General features: G+C 42.1%; 2 protein-coding genes across 4 annotated transcripts in view; both read right to left on the bottom strand.

Moving 5' to 3' along the window:
- The window catches only part of LOC306923669 (suppressor of tumorigenicity 7 protein homolog), a 98,570-nt gene extending 95,108 nt beyond the window's left edge, over window positions 1–3,462 (bottom strand). For all 3 annotated transcript variants that reach the window (XM_079501895.1, XM_079501896.1, XM_079501897.1), the window contains exon 1: window positions 3,257–3,462. The gene's annotated coding sequence lies outside the window, so the exon portion shown is untranslated. The remainder of the gene's footprint in view (window positions 1–3,256) is intronic.
- A 697-nt stretch (window positions 3,463–4,159) lies between these two features.
- The window catches only part of LOC306923834 (F-actin-capping protein subunit alpha-2), a 45,949-nt gene continuing 23,771 nt past the window's right edge, over window positions 4,160–26,337 (bottom strand). Inside the window, exons 2-10 of the mRNA XM_079502176.1 lie at window positions 25,371–25,434; window positions 22,242–22,293; window positions 21,061–21,124; window positions 17,962–18,168; window positions 14,242–14,321; window positions 12,230–12,308; window positions 11,389–11,460; window positions 8,863–8,925; window positions 4,160–5,274 (exon numbers count right to left, since the gene is read on the bottom strand). Of these exons, the coding sequence (XP_079358302.1) occupies window positions 5,134–5,274; window positions 8,863–8,925; window positions 11,389–11,460; window positions 12,230–12,308; window positions 14,242–14,321; window positions 17,962–18,168; window positions 21,061–21,124; window positions 22,242–22,293; window positions 25,371–25,434 (822 nt within the window). The 3' untranslated portion in view covers window positions 4,160–5,133. The remainder of the gene's footprint in view (window positions 5,275–8,862; window positions 8,926–11,388; window positions 11,461–12,229; window positions 12,309–14,241; window positions 14,322–17,961; window positions 18,169–21,060; window positions 21,125–22,241; window positions 22,294–25,370; window positions 25,435–26,337) is intronic.

Raw genomic sequence — 26,337 nt, 5'->3', positions numbered from 1 at the left:
GCCTTGTCATGTGAAACTTTGAATTCCAAGAGATGGCTCTGCATCCAGGCTAGAGTTGGGCAATATAGACAAAATCTAATATATATTTGCAGTGATGCAAGTCATCCAACGTGTTGTGAACTTGCGGAATGGCCATTTGTTTTAAACCAAGACAACACAACTTATATTAAAATACAAACAATCCAGATGATATCTAGCCTCTTAATAATAATAATAATAATAATAAACTTTATTTGTATAGCACCTTTCATACATAAATGCAGCTCAAAGTGCTTCACAGGGCAGGACACAACAATAGAATACAATAAAACACAGTCAAGTAGTTAAAATGATAGAACAATGGCAAAAAACAAAATAAAAGTATAAAAACAGAGAAAAAATAAATAAAAACACAACATGCAGCAAATCAGTCAGGACAGAGTAGGAACGCAGATATTAAAACTCAACTAAAAGCAAGAGTGAAGAGGTGAGTCTTGAGTTGAGATTTAAAAATGTCTACAGAGGGTGCGTGTCTGAGCTGGAATGGTAATTTATTCCAGGCTGTTGGGCCGTAGAAGCAAAAAGCTGCCTCACCATATTTTTTTGTGCACATTTTTTTAGGCACTTCAAGCAGGCCAGCAGTGGAGGACCTGAGGGGGCGGTTAGGGACATATCTAGGTAGGCAGTCACGGAGGTACGAAGGTGCAAGACCATTTAGGGATTTATAAACAAGTAAAATCATTTTGAAATCTATTCTAAAAACCACTGGGAGCCAATGCAGTGATGATAGAACTGGAGTAATGTGTTCTCTCATTTTAGCATCTTAGCAAAATATCAATATAATATCGGTATATTTCCCAGCCCTACAGGGTGGTAAAGTTGCTCACAGCCAAAATGCTAATACGTCTTTACATTGATCGAGTGAAAACTAGCCAACAAACATGGCCTCAGTCTTGACCAGAATGTTCCCATGTGTGTAATGTGAGTCAGAGTTGCCTCAGACCATGCCTGAGGCTGACTTTCATGTCTGACTTCTCTACAACGGCTATCCTTTAGTCACAGCGAGGAGGGAAGTGCAGCAAGAGAACGTGTTAATTAACTGACTGTTGGTGGCTGGTGGTGTGACGTTGCAAAAGAACTGTCAGAATTCAAGTATCTCTCGTCAAACTGTCGTGTCAAAACAGTGTACTGTACAGTAGCTGGGATGCATGTCCCCGTTGTTACAGTTGGGTGCCCCCGATATTGTCCCTTATCATTAACTGTCCTTTTGCGCAGATCACGCAAACCTCAGCAAAAAGAAAAGGACAATATCGATGGCCTCCAACTGTAGATTCATTTTGGTGTGTCAGAATAGGGAATGGGGAACTCATCGTCAAACCAAAGAACGGCTGACTTGGGTGCTGATGGGAAAGAGGAACTTGGATTTTTTTTTCTGGAAGGTTATAAAAACAGATTGCTAACCGTCAATTCGTTTTTTTTAAACACATAATGGGGTCATTTTCACATATACAGGCTTGTGTGTTCACACCAGGCAGTTGCTTTAGTCGAGATTTAATATTTGTGATGTTAATTTGATCAGACACACAGCCCTGAGTCCTCCCATACAGTGGTACAAATACTGTGAGACTCATTGAAAACACACTTCCCTGCTTCTGGTGGAGACTTTCTAATGAATAGGAAGACCTTCATCTTTTGATTTCTTGTTTGATTGTTTGATTTGGTGTTTTAAACATTATGTTGTAATCTAGCTATTGAAAAATAGCAGATCTACAAGCTCATAGCGCGCCACCGAGTGGCGCGCTATGAACTTGTAGGTCTGCTATTTTTGAAAAATCGTTAAAATGTGCCTCAAATCTTTCAGAAAATTATCATGATTTAGAAAACGTTTTTTTTTTTTTTAAATTTCGACGTCAGGCCTGAATGGGTTAATTACAATATGTGAATATTTTCAGTAATGTTGCATGAAGCCGGACTCCTCCAAGTGCATGGATGAAAATGAAATCCATGAAGTGTATGGGCTCTGAGGTACTACACAGCACACAAGTCAGAGTGTTATGTGAAAATGACCTCTTAAAGGTTCTCTTCTTTTAACGTGAAATCCCCCCCCTTTTCATTGCAGGTCAGTGCAGAGCCACAGTGTACAGCCATTTCAGAATTTCCTTCAAAATCAAACAATTATGTTGGCGCCAAATTAGGTTTCGGAGACGAACAACACCCTGCATGTTTGTCAAATCTGATAAGAGGACTTCATGTGGCCCATTGCTTGCTTCCATTACGTGGAGGCAGAGAATTTAAAATAAGAGGCCAAAGATGCTCATCTCAAAATGGCCAAAAAGCCCAGACAAGCGTCTCAAATATGCAATAATTGACAGATTATACAACACACTTAAACCCCTCTCTCTCTCTGCAGGAGGTGATGGATAAGGATGTGCAGTATTAAACATCAAAATGCCAGAGCTGCAGTTGGATGACACTGTGACAGTCAGTGACACACGCACACACACACACACACACACACACACACACACACGCCCCCTCTCAACTAGTCTTTCTGTATCTGATTCTGGATCCTTGGCTCGCTCCTTCACCAGCCAGCTGGCTTTCTCAAAGGAGCACACAGTCTTCCATCTGCTAGACTCTAGAGTCCACACTATCACCACAGGAACCCTCTTCATCTACTGCTGTGATTCAGTGAGCAAGAACCAGACTTTTTCTCATCACATAATGGAAGGGGTGGAAATAATCAAAAAATGTTCATTACCCAATATACAACTCTTTGATTAAAAAAGTAGTAATAATAATACAAAAATCACAACAGCGGTAATCTTTGGATTACTGTCCATGAGAACAAGTATACACATCTAAACCACAATAGCAAAGCAAAGGGACAGAAAGGGGTAATTAAAGTTGATCTGTCTGGACCTTTAATAAAAAGCAAAGAGGTCACAGACAGATGTGATCTGGCTGATGGCTGCAATTACTTCACTATCTCAAAAAAGATAAAACTGCATAATTATAATAAATGTCAGTCAGGCTTAGGTTTCGTATTATCCGTGGCGTATGCGTGTCACCTAAAGGCACGCACGCGCCCACGCATGATTTCCATTTAAAAACGGAGCAGCTAAATACCTTGGGTTAGCTCGCTAGCTATAAACCGCTAGCTGTGTGCAAGCTTAACATTGCAAAAACATCTCAAAACTTTTACAAGTGTGGCCACGGCCAGGTGCCGACGTTTCAACGGGCCGCTATAAACACGCCGCCGTGTTCGTTAACTTACCGTAGTTTGTGTGTCTATGGGAGCCAGTTAAAATCCTCGTTTGTTGCAGCTAGCATTTCTTCTTCCAGCAGCAGTTCTCCTTCCAACATGGGACTGTGTAGACGTGTCTGTCTGTCTGCTGCAGACTGACGTTCGCTAGTTAGCACGGTGGCTAGCCGCTAGCAGTGCCAGTGCCACTGTCAGCAGCCTGCTGTACTGTACATGATGAGCAGCCATGGGAACATGATGCTGTCTGATGTGCACTCACAAAAATCCCTGTAGCCCATTCTCAAAGTGTAGGGGTCCTTGAGGGAGTTCCAGGGGGTCCCCTCCTTTTATTACTAGTCTATGGGGATCCCCAGCTAAATGATAGTCAGTGTAGTATATTTGGTTCCATTTTGAGTTAAATTAATTGCTTTTACAATGTAAATTGGGTTCCCAGAGACATGCCATTAAATGGGGGTCCGTAGGCTGGTAACAATGCATGCCTGGCCCCTGGGGGGTCCTTGCAATTAAAATGGTTGAGTATCACTAGAGCCACACAAATTGTATTATGGGGGTCCCTGGCATATATTTTCAAATGGGGGTCCTTGAAGGTTTGAGAACCACTGCTGTAGCCTACAAACGCACAGGACTCAAGTGCTCGTTTTGCTAGAACACACGTTAATTTCGTTCCATCCATTGGTAGCCTATGTAAGATGTTATGCCCAATTTTAACATTCAACAAGCTCATATGCTGCATTGCAAGCTTGTACCAATCTTTATGACTATGTAGCCTATTATACGAAATATAAACAAGAGTTCAGAGTCAAGGTCAATGTAGTTTTAAATGTTTTTTTCTTCATAGAAGAGTGGACAGACAATGATGCAGAAGGGAGAAATCTCCCACAATGGTATTCAAATAATTATGAGCGAGTCAGCAAATAGAAAATTTGTCATTTAATGCAACATAATTGTGACCGAGTTACAATTATCTCATGGAAATAAACCACCAAAGTGACAGACAGTATGTTTAATACAGGTATATATTACAATGTGCCTTGTTATATAATACAGTCAGGGTTTGTTTTTTCTTCTTTAATAAAAAATAAGCACTGGGAAAGAGTGATACTTTTACATTTTATTGTAAATTGGATATTATGCACATTACGTAGCAATTAATGACTTGTTAATTAAGCTTGTTAAGTTGTCACAGAAGATGTCCAGTCAACAGGCAATTTTTTTTTTGCCAGGAGAGTTGCAAGCTTAAATTTGCGTTTCAGGGTGAATTGTGTGGGAAAGTCAAAGTAGTACCAATATGAGGAACAAGGTGACTGCTTGTGCAAAAGAGAGAACAGCCAATGAACACAAATAACGTTTTTATAATCATCTGAACTGTATGAGACAGTAACCGTGTTGTAAAGGGAGACATTTTAACCAAAATGCTTCAAGTCCTTTGTAGTTTCAAATAGTCCCCCAAGAGTATTCATTTCGCCATTGGGGCGAATTTGATGGGTTTTTGTGTTTGTTTTTTCAGTAGGTCAAACAAAAAGGTGTGGTCTCACAGACAAAATAAATATTGCACATGTGATACAGTATATAAGGGTGTTTTGCATACGAGTGTCCGGCCCCTCTCCTATGTTTTGTTATTTCCTCACATTTTTTCAAATACAATTATGGTCATTTTTCTATTCAATGTACAGACAATTTTAACAGTGTACAATATGTATATAAAACATAACTAAAAGTAGACATTTGAAGTGTAACAATGACATCCTGTTGTGAGACCAAACCCTTTTTTTGCCCTGTTTTTACTAATTTGTTACAAAGACGATACAACTATCCAGTCATGCAATGTGGTTGGGACGGGGGAGGGAGGGGGGGGGGGGGGGGGGCTGTGGAGCTCTCCTCTCTGTTTTTTAAGCATTCTGCATCTCCTTGCCAATCTTGTAGCTCAGAATCTTGTTCCAGTCGATCTTGGTGCGCGTCACAGGAAGCTGGCGGCGTAAGGCTTTGAAGGTAGTGTCCGACATGGTCTGGTAATTCTCATTGATGGCAGTCTGAAGGAAGGAGGAAGATGAGAGAAGGGAATAAGTAGGGATGAAGGGCAAGATGAATGGGAACGTGGGGTAAAGGGATGTCAGAAAACGTAGACCATTCAACCATTGCAGACTTTTTTTTAAAGCATGATTACTGAACTCCTGTTGGACATTAGTTCCATACCAAATAGAATTTAGAACAAACAAAACAAAACTGAGCTGTCAGAAGTGGAAAGGCATGGTCTGGTATCCAGAGAGACGGTTGGCGTTTACATTGTACGACTGTACGGAAAGCCTATTTTTGACCTGAGATTCTAAAAATGTCTTCTACATCCTGACAGTTTTCTGAAAAAGCTATGTTTCTATGTCAGTCGTTCTTCGATTTTTCAAAAATAGCAGACCTACAAGCTCGTAGCACGCCACTCGGTGGCACGCTATGAGCTTGTAGATCTGCTATTTTTCAATAGCTAAAGTATAACATAATGCTAACACCAAAAGGGGTTCCCGCCCCAAAATGGGTTAAATTGTGACTTTTACCTATTATATCCTATAATGAAGAATTCAATTTTGCAATTGCCTATTTCACAATTTTGAGGATTTTCTTCTCTCCCCCAAACTACTCCATGTAGTTGAAATTGCAGGGAAAAGAAACACATTCAGGCCTTTTTTATTTTCAGTGGCAGAAATGGGGCTTCCATAGTGTAATGCCGGAATCATCCGTCAGAATGGTACATTTCCCACACCTGCATATAAACATGGGATGGTGGCTATACCGGAACATATTTATATTTAACTCTGTTCACCCAGAGCAGGTTTTGCTGACATTGCAGTTACGTTTTCAGCACTGATCTGCTTCAGATTAACGTTCGGTTGGTGCAACCACGGTTTGCTATTGTCGGCCTATGGAGCAGCCTGACCGAAGCACTTTGGGGTTATACTGTACATGTTGCCTCGGGCAAAGAACGTGAAATTGACATTCCAGTTGTCTTGCAAATCTTACATCGGAATGTTAACTCGCATTTTGACAACCGTATATATTAATAACCCCTACTTCCCATGAGCTACGGCCATAACCCTGTCATGGTGTGCACGGCAGTCATTTTGCCTTTCAGTAACCGACACTGACACTACTTCTTCATTACGCAGCAGAGAGATTAAACAACCCACCTTCTTCTTGGGTCATCAGACTGATCTTTTGGAACCAGACTTATTTATAACCGACTAACCGGCGACCGCATGAGTCAGCTTACTTTAATGTCAGGCCTCAGTTGAAGGCCTTAACCCATTTTGGGTGGGAACCCCTTTGTGTTTTAAACATTATGTTATAATTTAGCTATTGAAAATAGATCGACTGGATCTACAAGCTCATAGCACGCCACCGAGTGGCACGCTACAAGCTTGTAGATCTGCTATTTTTGAAAAATCGTGAAAATATTTATTTCAGAAAACTGGAGGATTTAGAAGATTTTTTTTTTTTAATTTAAATTTCGAAAACAATTCTTCTAAATCCTCCAGTTTTCTGAAATAAATATTTTCACGATTATCCATCGAGACTCATGCGTGTGACAGCAGAATAAACTTGAGAGCCCATATTGAGACATACAGTACAGAGCTCCAACAGTGACCGCCCACTTTTAGAATGCCTGTGGTACGTACCACAATAGAATTTCCCCATTCCTTTACTCCAGGGGTGGGCAACTGGCGGCCCGGGGGCCACATGCGCCCCCCACCTTCACTTAATGTGGCCCTCAGGTTAATGTCAGAATACTTATATAATATTGGTTTCAGCCGTTACTATTCCACAACATGCAAACATGACCCGCTTTCATTACTTCAGTCTAAATTAGTAGCTCATTGCTTCAACACAAGTAGCCATTTGAAATGACATAAAAAGGATTCCAATTCAAAAATAGCAAAAATTCAAGATTTCAATTTGAATATAGCAAAAATAACCGATCTACAAGCTCAAAACTTTTGAGCTTGTTAGATCAGCTATTTTTGCTACGACAGTAATATATGGCCCTAGGGAGTGAGTGTGGAAATATAGTGGCCCTCTCCATCGTCAAAGTTGCCCACCCCTGCTTTACTCCATAGACATTTCAGGTGTTGTTAAAACGTTTTAAGCCTGGAATCGAGCCAACCAGCTACCGTGTGTGATGAATCACGATCAGAGAGAATTTAGATTTGGGTCAAATAAACAAATTGCGCATAATGTTCCAATGCTTCCAACCAAACGATAGTCATGATTATTATAGTGTTTATATTATAAATGTAACAATATTTTAGTTGTCTGGTAGTAATTCTATTACTGGTAGTAATTAAATTCCCATTTTACGTCATTTACGTAATGATATACGATAAGGGCGCCCCTCACTTCACACAGGTGTGATTTTCTTTTTCTATAATTTTTATCCCACAATTTTGTAACCCATTTTTCACCCCTGTGTCAATTATCTAATGTGATCCTGGGCTCTACACACCCTCCGCCAACCTAGTCCCCATATATGGGGGACATGGGGAGAGCAACGGACTTGAACTCATGCTTCCTTCATGCCCGAGTGTCCAAGTTGCTCCTTTACACCTGACAGGGGGGAGTTTCCCTGGTTGGACGTAGCGCGTGGAAGGAACACGTTATTCCGACCAGTTCCTTTCCCCTCCATCAGGGCCAGGGGGAGGTAGTTTAGAGACCAGGATTACTGCATGTTTTTTGTGAGGGTACCTACCCTAGGGGACACGGGGAGAACATGCAAACTCCACACAGAAAGGCCCTTTCACCAACCCCGCCTTGGGTATGGGCACTGATGAGGAGGAGGAGGAAACACGCCGCCAGCACCCACAGCGCCCCGAGCGGGAATCGAACCCAGGACCTTCTAGCTGTGAGGCGACAAGCACTACCGACTGTGCCACCGTGCCCCCGGGTGTGATTTTTACTTCAGGAATCTCATTATTGAGCTCCATTCTCTGTGGTTCTAGAACGATCACATGACAAAAGAAACGGAACGCAACAAGGAGTGATGGAAGGATATGGACCCATTGGCCATATTCACTTGGTAGAGAGAGGGGGACCTAACCGGGGAACTACCCCCATCATATGCGACTAAATTTGACTGAGGGACTGCCATTGGATTTTTTTGAATTTTCGTTTTTCATATGAAAGCAGGGAATCATAGCTTCAAATTGACATATTGGTTGTTCAGTTTGGCCCAATAGTTTTGGAGATATGGCTTATAGACTAATGTCTTGCAGAAAACAGCGAGTTGAGAAAACAGGCTTGAAAGGTTCACTTTTGTGGTCTCTAACATTACACCTAGCTACATGTTTACTGGCTACATTTATTTCATATTTACATGTCGATTTCAGCTCCGACACTTATTTCAGACATGCTCTAGTATGTGAAGAGTCTGCCTGTGCTAGAAACTCATTTTGAAAAAAAAAATAACGTTTTTCTCCTCTGGTGAAAAGCTGGAATTTGCGCGATGGCAGTCTCTCAGTCAAATCTGGTCACAAATGACACGCAAGAGCAAAATGGCCCCTGTGTGAATATGGTCAATGGAGTGAGTAGAGGGATAAAACATTGGGAGAGACACCCAGTAAAGTAGACAATCCAACCTGGTAGTCATTTTCGGCAGCCTCCATTATCTTGACAAACTCCTTTGCAGTTGCAGCTTCGTTCTGAAAGAGGAGACGGGGGGAGAGAGAGGGGAAGATGAGTCAGCATAGAAATTCAGCTTTAAGTCTTTATTTTTAGACTTAACCTTCATCGATTCAATGATCGTCTCTCGGAGAAGATAAAAGATCTCTTTTTACAAAGGGAGACCCGGCTAAGACTACCATAGCACATTCACTTGTATAGGCAAAGAAATAAAACCGTAATAATAATTTCCACAGCTAAATCACAATATAGCTTTAGCAAATTTCCACAGCTAAATCACAATATAGCTTTAGCAAACTGGTTTCTCTATTGATGGGAAAATAGACTTTACCATACATAGACTATACTTTAATGTGGTTAGAGTGTACGCTCCGAGACTGGGTTCGATCCCCGGCCGGGTCATACCAAAGACTCTGAAAAATGGGACCCAATGCCTCCCAGCTTGGCACTCAGCTTTAAGGGGGCAAGTCCCTGTGGGGGGTAAGTCCCTGTGACATACTAGCATCATGTCCAGGGGGTGTATATTTGTACATCAAGCTGATGACGACACCAGGCCCAGGAAATAATTCCCAATGCATTTTTCCCATTTCAAAAAGTATTTATTTAAAGACCTTTTAAGCGTCGTACAAAGCCAACTCGAGTTGTGACAAATCATGACAACAAACACAATATTTTGGACCAAAATGGCAACTAAAAAATACGGGAAAGCAGCGTTTTGCTTCTACGGGCCGACGGCGTGGAACAAACTCCCACTGTACCTTCGACAGGCAGCCTCTGTAGACATTTTTAAAGCGCAGCTCAAGACCCACTTCTACACTCTTGCTTTTAATTGATCTTTTAATTTTTTGTTATTCATGTCCTCACTGTATTGCATTACTGCTCTTGTTTTTTAATGTTTATGCCTTGCTTTTCTTTTTTCTCCATTACTCTGTAAAGCACTTTGAGCTGCATTTCATGTCATGAAAGGTGCTATACAAATAAAGTTTTATTATTATTATTATTAAACAAATTATTACAAAGAAGAAAAACAACCAAAAAGTGTTGTAACCTGCCATTTTTTTCTTCTTTCTAATTACGGTATTACGGTTCTTAAAAGGTCTTTAAATAAATACTGTTTGAAATGTCTGAGGAAAATGAACAGGGAATTATTTCCTGGGTCCTCGTAGGGGGCGGGATTGCGACGCTCTACAGAAACAGGAGATGGGCTCCTGCCCTATGGGCGTCGTGGCTCGGCAAGGCTTACTTATACTTAATGTATATGGGATACTGCAGTGGTAAAGTACATGTGTGATCTTGACAGTGTGAGATATGTTGGGTTCTCGAGTTTACGGTTCATGGTGATGTGCCTTTGTGCATGTGTGGACATGATGCAGTGGGGCATCATGTCCACATCATTCATAACTCACTTCAAGGTAAAGGCTAGCTTGAAGACAGTCTGTAAGAGTTCAGGAGTATGCTGGGTGCAGTTTAGTAAAGGAATATAAAATCTCAGTAATAGTCTTAGGAGTCCCTGCTAAGGGCGAGGTTGGACAAAATATAAATATTATGGTCACTGATCGCATAGGGCGAGATCGGACGAGATAAGGTTTACGCTTAATAATGATTTTTACTGGCTCTTGGCGTCATCGTCGCCCGGCAACGCTTCGCGTCCGCGTTGGCGACGTCATTGATTATTTTCCATCATCGAGTCCGGGGTTTAGCGGCGATCCAAAAAAACGTTTTGTATTGGAATTGAGCTCAGATTGAGGTGATCATACAAAACATCCATGTTTTTGGAAGTAAATAAAAAAAGAATCACGACCTTGCGGGGTCTGTTTCAGCGCTTATGATGAAAACGAAAGTGTGTGCCGTGTTTCCCCCGGAAGTACGTCCATTTATTATTAAGTACGTCCCCTATTTGGTGTCGCTTCAAATAAGGGGTTGTGCGGCCTGAAAACCGTGGTGCTCCGAGCTAAAAGCATCTAGTGGTCGGCGGGGAAAGTGTTGTGAAAGTGGAAAGTGGATCCGCAGCAGCAGTCAAACCAAACAAACGGATGCGTTTCACACTCTGAGTTCTCTAATTTAGATAGGGACCCCCTGGAACTCCCTCAAGTACCCCTAGGGGTCCCCGGACCCTACTTTGGGAACCCGTGGACTAGTGGATTGCAGTCAATTTCAATGGGCCGACATCATAAAGAAGTTTTGTTCCCCTTCTGCACTTTTCAAGGTAGTCTTACTTTTCAAGGTAGTCTTACTTTTCAAGGTAGTCTTACTTACTCTTCAACAGCAGAGCAAAAACAAACAATATTCTATCAGACGATTTCCTTCAGTCAGACTGTGATTACCAGTCACAACCGGGCCGTGCAAGAGGAGCCCACACAATCTGCTTCGGCAAATTAGGTACAGGGATAACCGAACATGTCAGCCGAGCAGGCCTTCGTCAGCGTAGGAAATTAACACACTCCTTCCAAGTTCATTCATATCCATGAGTGCCGTGTACTTACAGAGATAGACATGGACTCCTGGACTTCTTTGTGGCTCACCAGCTGAACATTGCCGTCCTCATAGTAATGAACCTGAAAGCGAGACGCACGCAACGCTCGTTAAATGTTGAGTGTTGCGTCAAGAATGTCAAACAGTTTGATTTATTTAGGCTTGTTTAGAAGGCCGGAGCTCTGAAAGGGACAGATAACCTAACCTGACTCCGCCAGATGGGGCAGCAGAGAGTACACTGGGTTCCCCCCTCCTGCTCCCATCTGGGAACTCTCAGGCAGACTTGATGCCCGGCCACAAAACGGCCTGGCCAATCAGCAGCAGCTTCTAGCTGCTGCTGGCGGAGTCAGGTTACAGATAACCAACAGCTGGATGGATCTGTGCACAGAAATAAATCCATGCGTATGCACTATGCGCACACACAGTATTTGGACCGAAAAGCTACGGCTTCAGTCTACACCATTTCGGTCCAAATACTTTGTTTTTAACCCTGTAGGGCTACATGATTTTTAAGACTGAAATAAACTATATTCAACACACACACACACACACACACACACACACACACACACACACACACACACACACACACACACACACACACACACACACACACACACACACACACACACACACACACACACACACACACACACACACACACACACACACACACACACACACACACACACACACACACACACACACACACACACACACACACTTCAGAACTGTTCTTTAAAGGTTAGAGCGCTGAGAAGAATAGATAGTTCATACAACAATATCATATGCATGTTCATACGATGACAACACCACGCACATGAGTACAGACAAGAATCTGTGCATGCACACCTGGATTTTCATGATGCCTGCCACCTGAGTGGTGGAGGGGGAGGTGGTAAACTTCCATTCTGATCTCCAGCGTCCATTCCTGTACAGTGAAGAAGAGTGAACAGCATGTCATTTAAACAGCTTCAATTCCTAACACCGACTAGTCCTCAAACTACACCAGGGGTTAACGTTTTTGGCCGGGGACCCCAGGAAATGCTTTGGCAATGTCTCGGGACCCCCGCCCCGCCCCCCAATATAAATTGACTGCTACAATAACCTTAATAATAGACAATACACCATAAATAAATACTGAAACCAGATATAATCTGGTACATATAGTACTATGTGTACTATATGTAAACGCTTAATTTCCATTTTCCAGCCATTCAGTTGCAAAAATAAATAAATAAATGAATTGAAAATAATTTGGGGACCACCCAAAAGAACCCCTGAACTACAGTTGGTTCCCAAACCTTTTCATGTCAAGGACCCCCAAATGGACATTTATTAGACCATTTGAAAAGTTATGCTTTTGACATGCATTATGCTAGGGACCCATTTAGGCCTGACCTCAAAATTTAAAAAGAAATTCTAAATCCTCCAGTTTTCTGAAATAAATATTTTCACGATTTTTCAAAAATAGCAGACCTACAAGCTCGTAGCGCGCCACTCGGTGGCGCGCTATGAGCTTGTAGATCTGCTATTTTTCAATAGCTAAATTATAACATAATGTTTAAAACACCAAAAGGGGTTCCCGCCCAAAATGGGTTAATGGCATTTCTGTCTCTGGTACCCCAATTTATATTGTAACATTTAACTCTGAGAGTGTACAAAATGGAACCAAATGGACCCGTTAGGGTCCATTTGTACACTCTCGGAGTTACAGACCCATAAGGGTCCATTTCCACATCTCTAATTTAGATAGGGACCCCCTAGAACTCCCTCAAGTACCCCTAGGGGGTCCCCGGACCCTACTTTGGGAAACCGTGGACCAGTGGATTGCAGTCAATTTCAATGGGCCGACATCATAAAGAAGTTTTGTTCCCCTTCTGCACTTTTCAAGGTAGTCTTACTTTTCAAGGTAGTCTTACTTACTCTTCAACAGCAGAGCAAAAAAAAACAATATTCTCTCAGAAGATTTCCTTTAGTCAGACTGTGATTACCAGTCGCAACCGGGGCCGTGCAAGAGGAGCCCACACAATCTGCTTCGGTAAATTAGGTACAGGGACGTCCTAACATGTCAGCCGAGTTTCTTGAAGGAAGATAATAACAGCTATAATGTGCAACAGCTATGGGATCATTACTCTCAACAAGGCTCGGTAAAGCTCAACCGTGCAAAGAGGATTGGCGCGGCCTGTATCCAATTAAGATTAACCTGATCAGGGAGAGATCAACAAGGGCTAATGGGGGCCAACCGTCTAAGGAGATCTTGGGAGATAAGCAGCAATTACAGCGATGACCTTTCATTGGTTGCCGGTACAACTCAGACCCAATTCAGAGGTTTTCTTAGGTTATGCTAGGCTGTGGCAAAACCTCTTCACTTGGTAAGAATTTAGATTTCTGAATAATGGGTTTGGGTTGTGCAGAAACCACAGATACCGTACGTTGCTATGCTGCAACTCCAAATATTGTCAAGAGATCTCTTGTTAAAATAGATGGAAAGAATTATCCCCATTGACTTGCATTACACGATAAAATAGGTCTCAAAGTCAATGTATCTACAAGCTATCTACAAGCTCGTAGGTCTGCTATTTTTAAAAAATCGTGAAAATGTGGCACAAAATTGGATTTTTTTTAACTCAAATCTTTGCTCCTGGGGGGGTCGGGTCCCCGAAACAACATATTTTCAGATGGGGGTTGGCGACCAAATACATATAATTTTTGCGGTCCTTGACATGAAAAAGGTTGAGAACCACTGACATGGGTTCTTCTGAAAACTGTCATGATTTAGAAGAAATTTGTAGAATCGAACTTAGGTCAAAAAGAGAATTCATCAACAATCACACAGCATGCTGGCCTCCGTATGAACCTACCAGAAGTTTTTTGGTTGAAACTGATGGCACTCGATACACACGATGATCGTTTGATGTCCGTCGATGGTCTTCCCGTAAATCTGCGGAAGAGAAAGTTATCACTCTTTGAGTCAACGACACAGGAAGAAAAGGGAGTTAAACACACTTTTGGCACGGGTCATTATGACCGAAAACAAATGTGACTAAATTTGACTGAGGGACTGCCATTGGATTTTTTTGAATTTTCGTTTTTTTCATGTCATATGAATCATATGCTTCAAATTGACATATTGGTTGTTCAGTTTGACCCACCAGTTTTGGAGATATGGCTTATAGAGTAATGTCTTGCAGAAAACAGCGAGTTGAGAAAACAGGCTTGAAAGGTTCACTTCTGTGGTCTCTAACATTACACCTAGCTACATGTTTAAGCATTTATTTCATATTTACATGTCGATTTCAGCTCTGACACTTATTTCAGACATGCTCTAGTATGTGAAGAGTCTCATTTTTTAACTCATTAAAAAAAAAAGTTGTTCTCCTCTGGTGAAAAGCTAGAATGTGCGCGATGGCAGTCTCTCAGTCAAATCTGCTCAGGGATGGTATAAGCCTAAAATGATATTTAGAAAATGTTTCAGATGGAGAAAAAAAAAAAACGGATGATTGGAATCGGATATTTTGGAAAAGTCATGGAAGGGGAACCTTCTGAGAGCTTCACGGGGGAAAGATAATCAACTTCAAACTGGGTCAGAAAGACTTCAGACACTCTAGTGCTAGGAGAAGTGTACTTGATTTATACCTAGTTGCCTGCAGTGTCTCATACCGTATAGCCTACAAGCTTGTAGATTGTAAAGCTTGTCGCATTACACGAAACTTGCATCGTCTTTTTTAAGTGGTGCAACCACTTCTTTAAGTAGCTTTGTGTGTGCCTGGCTGGCTGGCTGCCTGCCTGCCTGTGTCTGAGCACGGAAATTGCATTTGGTTGGTTTTCAAAACCAAGTGTCACTGTTGTGCAGCCTAACACACACATACATATTAACTGTATATATGATGATTTCAGGTGTATCAGTACAGTAGAGGGACCCCCTGGGGACCCCCACATGGTAACTGTCATTTCTCAACCGTATCGGACGCAGGGCGGCTTGCCGGAACTGGCCGGGCCCCCTGGGCGCGTTCCTGGGGGTCTGGATGTTCTGGGGACCCCCACACGGTAACTCTGTAATTTCTCGACTGTTTCGGACGCGGGGCGGCTCGCCGGAACCGGCCCGGCCCCCTGGGCGTGTTTCTGCGGGTCTGGAAGTTCCGGGGAACCCCCGGGGACCCCCACACGGAGTTGCACCACTTACATCACACAGATGTGCTTTTAAAATTTCTCTCAAGTCTCAACACAAGACAAAAAATATAACCAGTAAATAGTATGTGGAATAATGTCTAATTGCAGTGCAATATTTGCATTCAAGGTCAATTCTTTATATTTAGACAATGATGGATTAGGTGTATGGAACTAAATATGTGGGGTGCTGGGGGACATATTAAAGTTAAAAGAGGCCAATGGATGTTATCAGAAGTTATACCAGTAATTCTGTAAGTGATTTGTTTGTTATAATAAGTGTTAAGTAGATCTATATTACCATAGCAATCATTGCTATAGAGTGTTTGTTTAGCCCATTTAGGCCTGACCTCAACATTTAAAAAAAGACGTACAAGCTCTGAGCTATGAGCTTGTAGATCTGCTATTTTTCAATAGCTAAATTATAACATAATGTTTAAAACACCAAAAGGGGTTCCCGCCCAAAATGTATTTATTATTAAATAGAAAATACATTTGCAGGTCAGGATACAAATTTCATCCAATTAGGAGAGACAACATTGAGTACAATTGGCAGCAATGAAAACTGGAACGCTATATTACATTTGTAATCCACCAGAATGTTTTCTCTTTCTGTTGTGGTCTCTCAATCTCTCCTCTACATGTAGTACTAGGACCGTGCTGTACACTTCTCAACAATAACCAAGCACACCAGGTCCTTCAATAGTGGAGTTACAATTCTTACCAAACCTCGTCTGACTGACATTTCCTTCACTGTGGCTAGTCAGTGGGTTCAAGTCATTATTACTCAATGCATTCATGTGTTTCCTTCCTACTTGTATTCATCAGCACAGCTCCAGTAAAGTGGATTTGACAAGCCAACACAGCATAGCTCAGCTCGGTTCAGTTGAGTTAAGGTGGTGTGAAACGCCCTCAAGTGGCCCATCTGTGGCATTGGAGAGTCCGCGCTTAAAAACAGTCCATAATGTGATTTTGTTTTCTGGTTCATCGTTCTATTGTACTATTGTGTTTCTAAGAACACAAATATTTGAACAGTTAAGTGTTGATAAATATTGGTTTTAGTTAACAGCTCACAAGTGTGATTAAATTGTCAACATGCACATCTTGTAGGAAGCCTCATTTTCAGTTACTTTAGTACCATTCCACACCATCAGATTTGATATATCCAATGATAGGTGTTTGTTTGCTATATTTCTAAAGTGGTAACCTTTCCCCATGTAACCACTGGTAACCAAACTGTATGTGTTCATGACAGCCACCCATTATGGATAATGTTATTTGGAGTGACCAGTGACGGGTGGATTCCATCAGAGCATTCCTTCCTTTACACTAATCTTGTTTAGGGTCATTACAACACACCACGAGTAACGTGAATAACTATACAAAATGCCACGCGATTATTTCACTTCAATGTTATTTTGGTGGTGATGCCTCATTCATACATTGCTTAACCCATTTTGACCTGAGATCAGATTCTAAAAATGTCTTCTTCATCCTGACAGTTTTCTGAAAAAGCTATGTTTCTATGTCAGTCCTACAAGCTCGTAGCGCACCACTCGGTGGCGCGCTATGAGCTTGTAGATCTGCTATTTTTCAATAGCTAAAGCATAACATGCTAACACCAAAAGGGGTTCCCGCCCAGAATGGGTTAACCACCTCATCACATTCACTGTGCATGTAAAACAAAATTAATTAAATCGCACAAAATAATCACTGCCGGTGTGTTAAGACCTTTACCACAAACAATTAAAATACAAACTGGAAAAGCCTCTCGGTTGTTTTTAGACTTTAGCAAATTCACCAAAATTAAGCTGGTCAATATTGTATTAAATCGTTTTTTTTGTGATTTCCTTCTGAGAAAAGCCCCTGTTCGAATGATAGCACTATTTAAACTTTTAAATGTACAAATATTTCCCAAAAAAAAGGGGTTTTTCTTTTTTTAAACATAATAGGTGGTTAAACAACTAGTCGACTAGTAAACTAGGCAACTAGTCAACTAGTAAAAATTACTAGAAGTGAATGCCCTAGCTTACGGTGCAGACTCCGTTGGGGTAGGATAGTAGTGAAAACGGTGCTAAAAGCTTACGGTAGGGCATTAAGTAAATCCACTAGTCGACCTTGTTGGTACTAGTCGACTAGTTGATAAGAAAAAAGAAAAAAAAGTTATTTATTATTATTTTTATTTATTTTTATTATTATTTTTACCGGTTTTTGTAGGCCTCAAGATCAGGTAGATTATAGTTATAGTCACCAATGTACACAGTTTTTAAATGTACAAATATTTATTTCCGACTAGTCGACTAGTAAACTAGGCAACTAGTCAACTAGTAAAAATGACTAGAAGTGAATGCCCTAGCTTACGGTGCAGACTCCGTTGGGGTAGGATAGTAGTGAAAACGGTGCTAAATGCTTACGGTGCAGACTCCGTTGGGGTAGTGCTCCTTCACGTAGGCCCTGACGGCAGAGTCCACGGCGCTCCTCCAGCCCTCCAGGGAGGCGTCTCCGTCGTGGGGCCGGGGGTCGCTGGCCTCCTTCCGGAGGTGGTCGAACTTGAAGGAGATCTTGTTCTTGGGGTCCAGGACCCGGCCGTTGCCCAGGTCACCATGCTCTGTGATTAAGACCTATCGGAAGACAGAGAGGAGCAGAGTAAGAGAAGAGGGTAGGTGCAGTATATACTAGGGCATTAAGCAACTAGTCGACTAGTTTACTAGTAGACTAGTAAATCCACTAGTCGACCTTGTTGGTACTAGTTCACTAGTTGATAAGAAAACGTTTTTTTTTTTTTATTCAGGTAGATAGTTATAGTCACCAATGTACACAGTTTTTAAATGTGCAAATATTTATTTAAAAAAAAAGATAAATATATTTTTTTACATAATAGGTAGTTAAACAACTAGTCGACTAGGCAACTAGTCAACATGACTAGAAGTGAATGCCCTAGTATATACAGGAACAAGGAGGGAGGAGGAATGACGAGTGGGAGAGGAAGGAGGAAAGGAGAGAAGAGGAACCACTGGGCCAAGCACTCTATAGTAGCATTTTATGTAGACATAGCACTCTATAGCAGTGGTTTTCAACCAGTTGAACCAGTCTGTCCATTTCTATGGTTTTGATGTATTAAGATTAGGGATGCCAGAAAGTGACCATCAGCCAAATCGAATAATCGACAGCTCTGCCGATTAATAATCAGTCAGGGGAGTTACTGCCTTGGCATGGCCAGACTAATATCACCGTGTAGATATAAAAAAAAAGTCACACTTTGAATAGTGGACTCTGATTGGTCACCCACAACTCTGGGCTGAGCGAAATGTAATTCAAACTGAGGAGTGCCAGACCCAATATGAACAGGCAGGGCATTTTTTTCATCCTTCCCTGTGGCAGATTCGTCTGGTTTCCAGGCTAGGGAATTACAACACAGGGTTCATGTACTTAACGACCTCGCCTCGACACATCAGCGTGACGTGTTCACAGCACAGACGACCTAGCACAAACAGGCACTTGTACTAAAGACAAGCCTGATGAACTGAGATGTAATCTACTTTACTCCTTCCCCGAGGTGGATTGAAAAACAACACAACACTGGTGCTGATTCAGTAAGTGTCCTATCTCACACCACCTAAACCCCACCCTCTACTGACCCTCATCGCAACACACTTAAAAATAAAAAATATGGCCTGGGCCGTGGCTCAGCGGCCCAGGCACCTTGGCTGGTAATCCAGTCTGGCAGTGTGCCGCGGGTTCGACTCCCGATCCCGACAACCCTTACTGCATGTCTTCCCCCCATCTCTCTCCCCATTTCCTGTCAGCCTACTGTCTGTCCCTCCATAAAAAATATAAAATAAAGGCGAAAGCCACAAAAAATATATATTTTATGGGACAGGACATACAGACATCTCCTGGCCTGAAAAGGAGGAGGGAGTGATTGCGTGTTTCACAAACTAAACAGTCAACTAACAACACTCCTGAGATATTACTACAAGGTTGTTTTTTTTTGTCTTTGAATGAAGGAGACATTATCTGAATGCAATTCCCTGTTTGTCACTTCTGTAAGTTAACTCATGTTCCCGTTTAAAGCATACACAACTGACACATCTATAGAGCGTCGCAGTCCCGCCCCCTCGAGAGACCCGTTAAAGAATTGCCCGTTCATTTTCCTCATAGACTTTTCAGAAAGTATTTATTTAAAGACGTTTACGCCGTGGACAAAGCCAACTCTTGTCGTGACAAATCATGACAATAAACACAATGTTTTGGGCCAAACAAAGAATTAGAAAAAAACAGCGGGTTACAACACTTTTTTTGTCGTTTTTCTTCTTTGTAATTATTTGTTTGGTTCAAAATATTGTGTTTGTTGTCATGATTTGTCACGACTCGAGTTGGCTTTGTACGACACTCAAAAGGTCTTTAAATAAATACTTTTTGGAATGTCCTTTCATTTCCTGGGCCTGGCGTCGTCATGAAAGGGGGCGGGACTGCGACGCTCTATAGCTTAGGGATACATCTCCATGATAAGAAATGACTTCCTCTCTTGTGAAAACAGCACTAGTAACGTTACGAGGTTTGGACCTCTGCTGTTATATTTGTATTAGTAGGGGAGATGAGGTAATATGAAGGCTGATTTATGCTTTTTGCTGTGTGTGGTTTTCACAGGCCAGGGAGACATCAGTGCTACAATTGTGGAGCCGAGTGGACTCTAGTAGGGTCTGTGGGGCTACGACACAGACCCCCCTCAGAAAACAAAACTATGCAGAGGCCTCCGAAAAGGTTGCAGTCACTTCAGAAGTTACGATTGTTTTTTTATCCCACGATTTTGTAACCCATTTTTCACCCCTGTGTCAACTATCTAATGTGATCCTGGGCTCTACACACCCTCCGCCAACCTAGTCCCCATATATGGGGGACATGGGGAGAGCAACGGACTTGAACTCATGCTTCCTTCATGCCTGAGTGTCCAAGTTACTCCTTTACACCTGACAGGGGGGAGTTTCCCTGGTTGGATGTAGCGCGTGGAAGGAACACGTTATTCCGACCAGTTCCTTTCCCCCCTACCTACCCTAGGGGACACGGGGAGAACATGCAAACTCCACACAGAAAGGCCCTTTCGCCAACCCCGCCTCGGGTATGGGCACTGATGACGCGGAGGAGGGAACACGCCGCCAGCACCCACAGCGTCCCGAGCGGGAATCGAACCCAGGACCTTCTAGCTGTGAGGTGACAGCACTACCAACTGTGCCACCGTGCCCCCCGAGTTACGATTGTTTAAGAGTGTCACGAGCCAGTTGGGTTGTCATTAGCCGTGTCATCCTCCAGAGGAGATTATGCACTCCATGGGATCACATACAACAGTACATACTGTACCATGAGTGCTGCTGGCCTCAGGAGAGATAATGATGATCTCGCCATGAACATCGGAAAAGGGCATAAATTGGCCTTAAGGGAAGGCCAGAGTGTGTTTCAATCATGCTTAGTGTTTAATGCTTTCAGTGCTGCTGATCAACCACAAATAAACTCACCTGTTCTTCGTATCCCTCGACCTTCACTGGGGTAAACTGGTCCACGTTGTACTGTGCAAATGCACTGGGGAAAAAAAGAACACGGAAACGAGTCTCTGTTACATGATGCACGGGTTCTGAATGGAACACATCTGTATGGTTCTTTATGAAGAACTGACATGGTTGCCGTTTAAAGAATCAAGTATGTGCAACAGTATATAACCATTTTAGTGTGTGTAAATATGTACTACGTACAGTAACAAATGTAACTCATTTCTGCCATCCTAGAAATGCACTAATTCATCAAATCGGTTAAAGGGGCATTCCACTCATTTTCAACATTTTACTATGTCATTAATATACCGTAGAGCTGTTGTGTGAAAATAATAAAAAACGTCCCCCCATTCTGTGTTTCCTAGAACTGTAAGTATGAAAAAAATCATTAACATGGTGAAACACATCTTGATGATGTCATCAAGATGTGTTTCACCATGTTAATGCTTTTCTTTTCAGACCTCTAGTTCTAGGAAACACAGAATGGGGGGACTTGTTATTATTTCCACACAACAGCTCTAAGGTACATTAATGACATAGTAAAATGTTGAAAATGAGTGGAATGCCCCTTTAATGATAATTATGCCATTTAACCCATTTTGGGCGGGAACCCCTTTTGGTGTTAGCATTATGTTATGCTTTAGCTATTGAAAAATAGATCTATTTTGGAAAAATCGAAGAACGACTGACATAGAAACATCGCTTTTTCAGAAAACTGTCTGGATGTAGAAGACATTTTTAGAATCTGATCTCAGGTCAAAATGGGTTAAAACCCAACACATTGGTGATGAAAATGTCTTGGTTAGGAATTTATTCCAAGTTTTTTGTAATATTCCTACAGGGGGCACTAAGTGCCCCCTCGGGTAAATAAAACTCTATCGACTCAAATGAAAAGTGTATGAGAGAAGGAGGGAGGAAGATGATCTAGAGATAATCACATGCCATGCTTTCAGTCCAATTCTGTCACGGCTTTATGAATTTAACAGCATACATCGCTATTATTATTGAATCATGCCTCCTGGTGGAGATCTGCACGAGCGCACCTTTCTTTCTCATGAAATACTGAATACACGCATTCATTATGAGTCTAGAGTTCAATGAGCACTAATGATGCGCTTTAATTGTATTTCTCCCCACTGGAGACTTACTGCGCTGCACCTTCCCTGAGGAGATTGTCATTGTTGAGCAGCAATCGCACGTCTGTAGGGAGGAAACACAGTGACACGTCAAAAGGACGGACGGGAGGAGGAGGTGGAGGAAACAGTTACACATCAAAGGACAGGAGGAGGAGGGTGGCACAACACAATGGGGAAAAATATGAAAATGGGACAATGCCACATTTCACATCTCTTTCTCTCACACACACACACACACACACACACACACACGTTATACACATACATGGGTAACTAAACATCAAAGCTGCCCCCAGTTAATCATGACATTGACAGCAGCCCTGTTGGGGGACTTAAAGAGACATGGTGAATTTATACCACCAGTGAGTGAGTGGTAAACGACATGCAGATGAAAAAAAAAGATGGAACGCCTGCCTCTCCATGGAACCTAGTCGGATCTCAGGTCCTTAGCTCGCTTATGACCCTTGGCTATAGAGCGTCGCAGTCCCGCCCCCTACCATGGCCCAGGAAATGATTCCCCGTTCATTTTCCTCATAGACATTTCAAAAAGTTTTTATTTAAAAGGCCTTTTAAGCCTCGTACAAAGCCAACTCAAGAAATTGTGACAAATCATGACAACAAACACAATTTTTCGGGCCGGACAAATAATTAGAAAGAAGAAGACGACGGCAGGTTACAACACTTTTGTCGTAATTATTTGTTCGGCCCCAAAATGTTGTGTTTGTGGTCATGATTTGTCACGACTCGAGTTGGCTTTGTCCGCGGCGTAAACGTCTTTAAATAACGTTTATGAAAAGCCTATGGGGAAAACGAACGGGGAATTCCCTTCTGGGTCTCACGGCGTCATGAAAGGGGGCGGGACTGCTACGCTCTATAGTGTATACGCATCGTTTCATTTTACAGATATTTTACTGTTAGTCGGATCTCAGGTCCTTGGCTCGCTTATGATCCTTGGCTATTGTTATATGTATTTATACCGTGTGTTGTTCTTGCTTACTGTAAATCGCTCTGAGCATCCGCTAAATGCTTAACCCATTTAGGCCTGACGTCGAAATTTAAAACAATTTAAAAAAAATGAAAACAATCCTCCAGTTTTCTGAAATAAATATTTTCACGATTTTTCAAAAATAGAAGACCTACAAGCTTGTAGCTACAAGCCAATAGCTATAGCGCCCATAGCGCGCCACCGAGTGGCGCGCTATGGGCTTGTAGATCTGCTATTTTTCAATAGCTAAATTATAACATAACGTTTAAAACACCAAAAGGGGTTCCTGCCCAAAATGGGTTAAATTGTAATCCATACCCAACCAACCCACACATACTGTAACAACCCCACTAGCCAATTTCTACTCTCTCAGCCACCCACCCACCAGCGTGACCCCGATATAATTTGCATCCCAAATTTTGCAGTTGCTTTTTGGAGGAACTGAGAGCGAGTCGAGATGAGGCTCCCCGAGCCACACTAGTGTTCACTTCTGCGTCGACTCTTGAGGAAATGTTGAATTGTAGAATTAATGTGCGATTCCTGTTGTTCATCATGTTGTAGCACCAGTGTTGTGAGGTGAACATGTAACCACACCTTAGAGTATATATGAATAGAGACGGCACCCGGAGGAAACCCTGAGGCGCAATGGACATAGTGGCCGAATTTGGTATTGCAGCGTGGGCCAAACACATGAACGCGCTGGTCCGTTGACTATCATTGCGCACGTTCACGACACGTGAACGCGGTTTCAGTGCAATGGCAGCGCGTTCACGCGTTCTCTGTTCCTACAAGGAAGGAGGAGTGAAATCGCCTCATGCGCTTTTGAGCAACTTAATGCAAGTGGATGGGAGGAGAACTCGGGTGACGTCTCTATTCATATATACTCTAAGAAACACACACACACACACACACACACACCCCCCCCCCCCCCCCCCCCCCCCCCCCCCCCCAACTAAAACAGCAAATTCCAGTTTTAGCTTAGTCATAGTCTTTGGAATGAAACTTAAATTTAGTTTTAGTCACATTTTAGTCACCTGAATGTTTTAGTGTTAAGTCTACAGTCTACAGTTGATTCAGTCGACTAAAATGTATTTTAGCAGGCCTCGATGCCGTCGTAATGGCTGATTTTACACTTGCTGAAAATAGCCGATCTACAAGCTCACAACGCGTCGCGCTGCGAGCTTGTAGATCAGCTATTTTCAGCATACAACCAAGTGTAAAATGACTTATACTGGATCTCTATACTGGAGTTTAGTTTTTATTTGTTGACGAAATTGTCAGTATATTTAGTCTTAGTCATCGTAGCTTAGTTTTACTTTAGTTTCCATTTAGTTTTCGTCAGTGAAAAAAGGTAGTCGACACACACACACACACACACACACACACACACACACACACACACACACACACACACACACACACACACACACACACACACACACACACACACACACACACACACACACACACACACACACACACACACACACACACACACACACACACACACACACACACACACACACACACACACACACACACACACACACACACACACACACACACACACACACACACACGATACTGTATCGGTAAAAGTATCGGATCGGCCCTTATTTGTCATATCGGATCATATCGGTGAATATGCCAGTCTAACCACCGATCCGACACAGGGGTAAGGGGTTGACACTATGGCAGGTAAATAAAATGGATGTTTGCTTTGGAGTTGCCCAAACTGCAAGTGCATATTTGAGGAGTCTGCTATAAACACAACACGAGATATATACCTAGATAGCTATAAACACAACACGAGATATATACCTAGATAGCTATAAACACAACACGAGATATATACCTAGATAGCTATAAACACAACACGAGATATATAGCTAGATAGCTATAAACACAACACGAGATATATAGCTAGATAGCTATAAACACAACACGAGATATATACCTAGATAGCTATAAACACAACACGAGATATATACCTAGATAGCTATAAACACAACACGAGATATATACCTAGATAGCTATAAACACAACACGAGATATATACCTAGATAGCTATAAACACAACATGAGATCACGACACTGGTATCGGTATTCGGTATCGGCTAACACAGAAATGTAGGTATCGGGATCGGATTTCTCACCATTGAAAACTTCGTTGAACTCTCCCGGCGGGGCGTGGATGACAAAGTTAGCTGCTATGCGTACCTGTGAAAACACAGAACAACACGGTTTCAGACACACAGCCAAGAGGAAAAGGCTGCAGTCAACACTCATCCATTCAATTGATTATTTATAAACATAAATCATTTTCAAATTGATTAGATACACTATAGGCCAGTGATGTAAATAGGTTTTCAATGTAATGAGTCCCGGGATGGTCTTTTAGATGAGTCCCAAGGACATTTTATGAGTCCCACTTCAACGACGTTAGGAGTCATATTTTGCCATTTTTTTTACAAATTGCAGCATTTAACTCCCATTTCATTGTATATGGTTATAATGTGGTTATATTCATGTAGAAAACAGAAGACATGATTATTATAACTAAAGCTAGCAAAATAAACTAGGATAAAAAAAAAACAGTACAGTAGTACAGTAGTGCATCCCGTGGATGCAGAGGTCGTTGTTTTATTGCGTCCCGTAACTATAAACTGCGTTTTGGGATGCAAAATGCACCCCATTTTAATAGCTGCTATAATATAAAGCTAGTTATAACAAAGTAATTCCCACACCAGTTTTACAACTACGTACTACCGTTTCCTCGTAACATGGTCATTAGCATGGTGTTGTTCCACCACTGAGCCAGACAGGGGAATTCCATCTGCTCTTACTGGTTTAATCATTAGACTCGTCAGAGAGTGAGCAAATGAAGACATGTGGGACCTGGGAAACCACCAAGGGTCACATTAACTCACTCCGTGCCACGTGGCGCCTCCTGACACCTTTCTTTAATGTATCTCGTTGCCACTGACGCCTTAGGACGCCTATTTTTTAAAGTAAATCATTTTTATCCCATGATTTTGTAACCCATTTCTCACCCCTGTGTCAATTATCTAATGTGATCCTGGGCTCTACACACCCTCCGCCAACCTAGTCCCCATATATGGG

This window comes from Electrona antarctica (assembly GCF_951216825.1).
Source record: "Electrona antarctica genome assembly, chromosome: 5".
NCBI classification, from domain to species: domain Eukaryota; kingdom Metazoa; phylum Chordata; class Actinopteri; order Myctophiformes; family Myctophidae; genus Electrona; species Electrona antarctica.
Note: the sequence above shows the minus strand (reverse complement) of the source record. Positions and strands in the feature narration are given on the sequence as shown.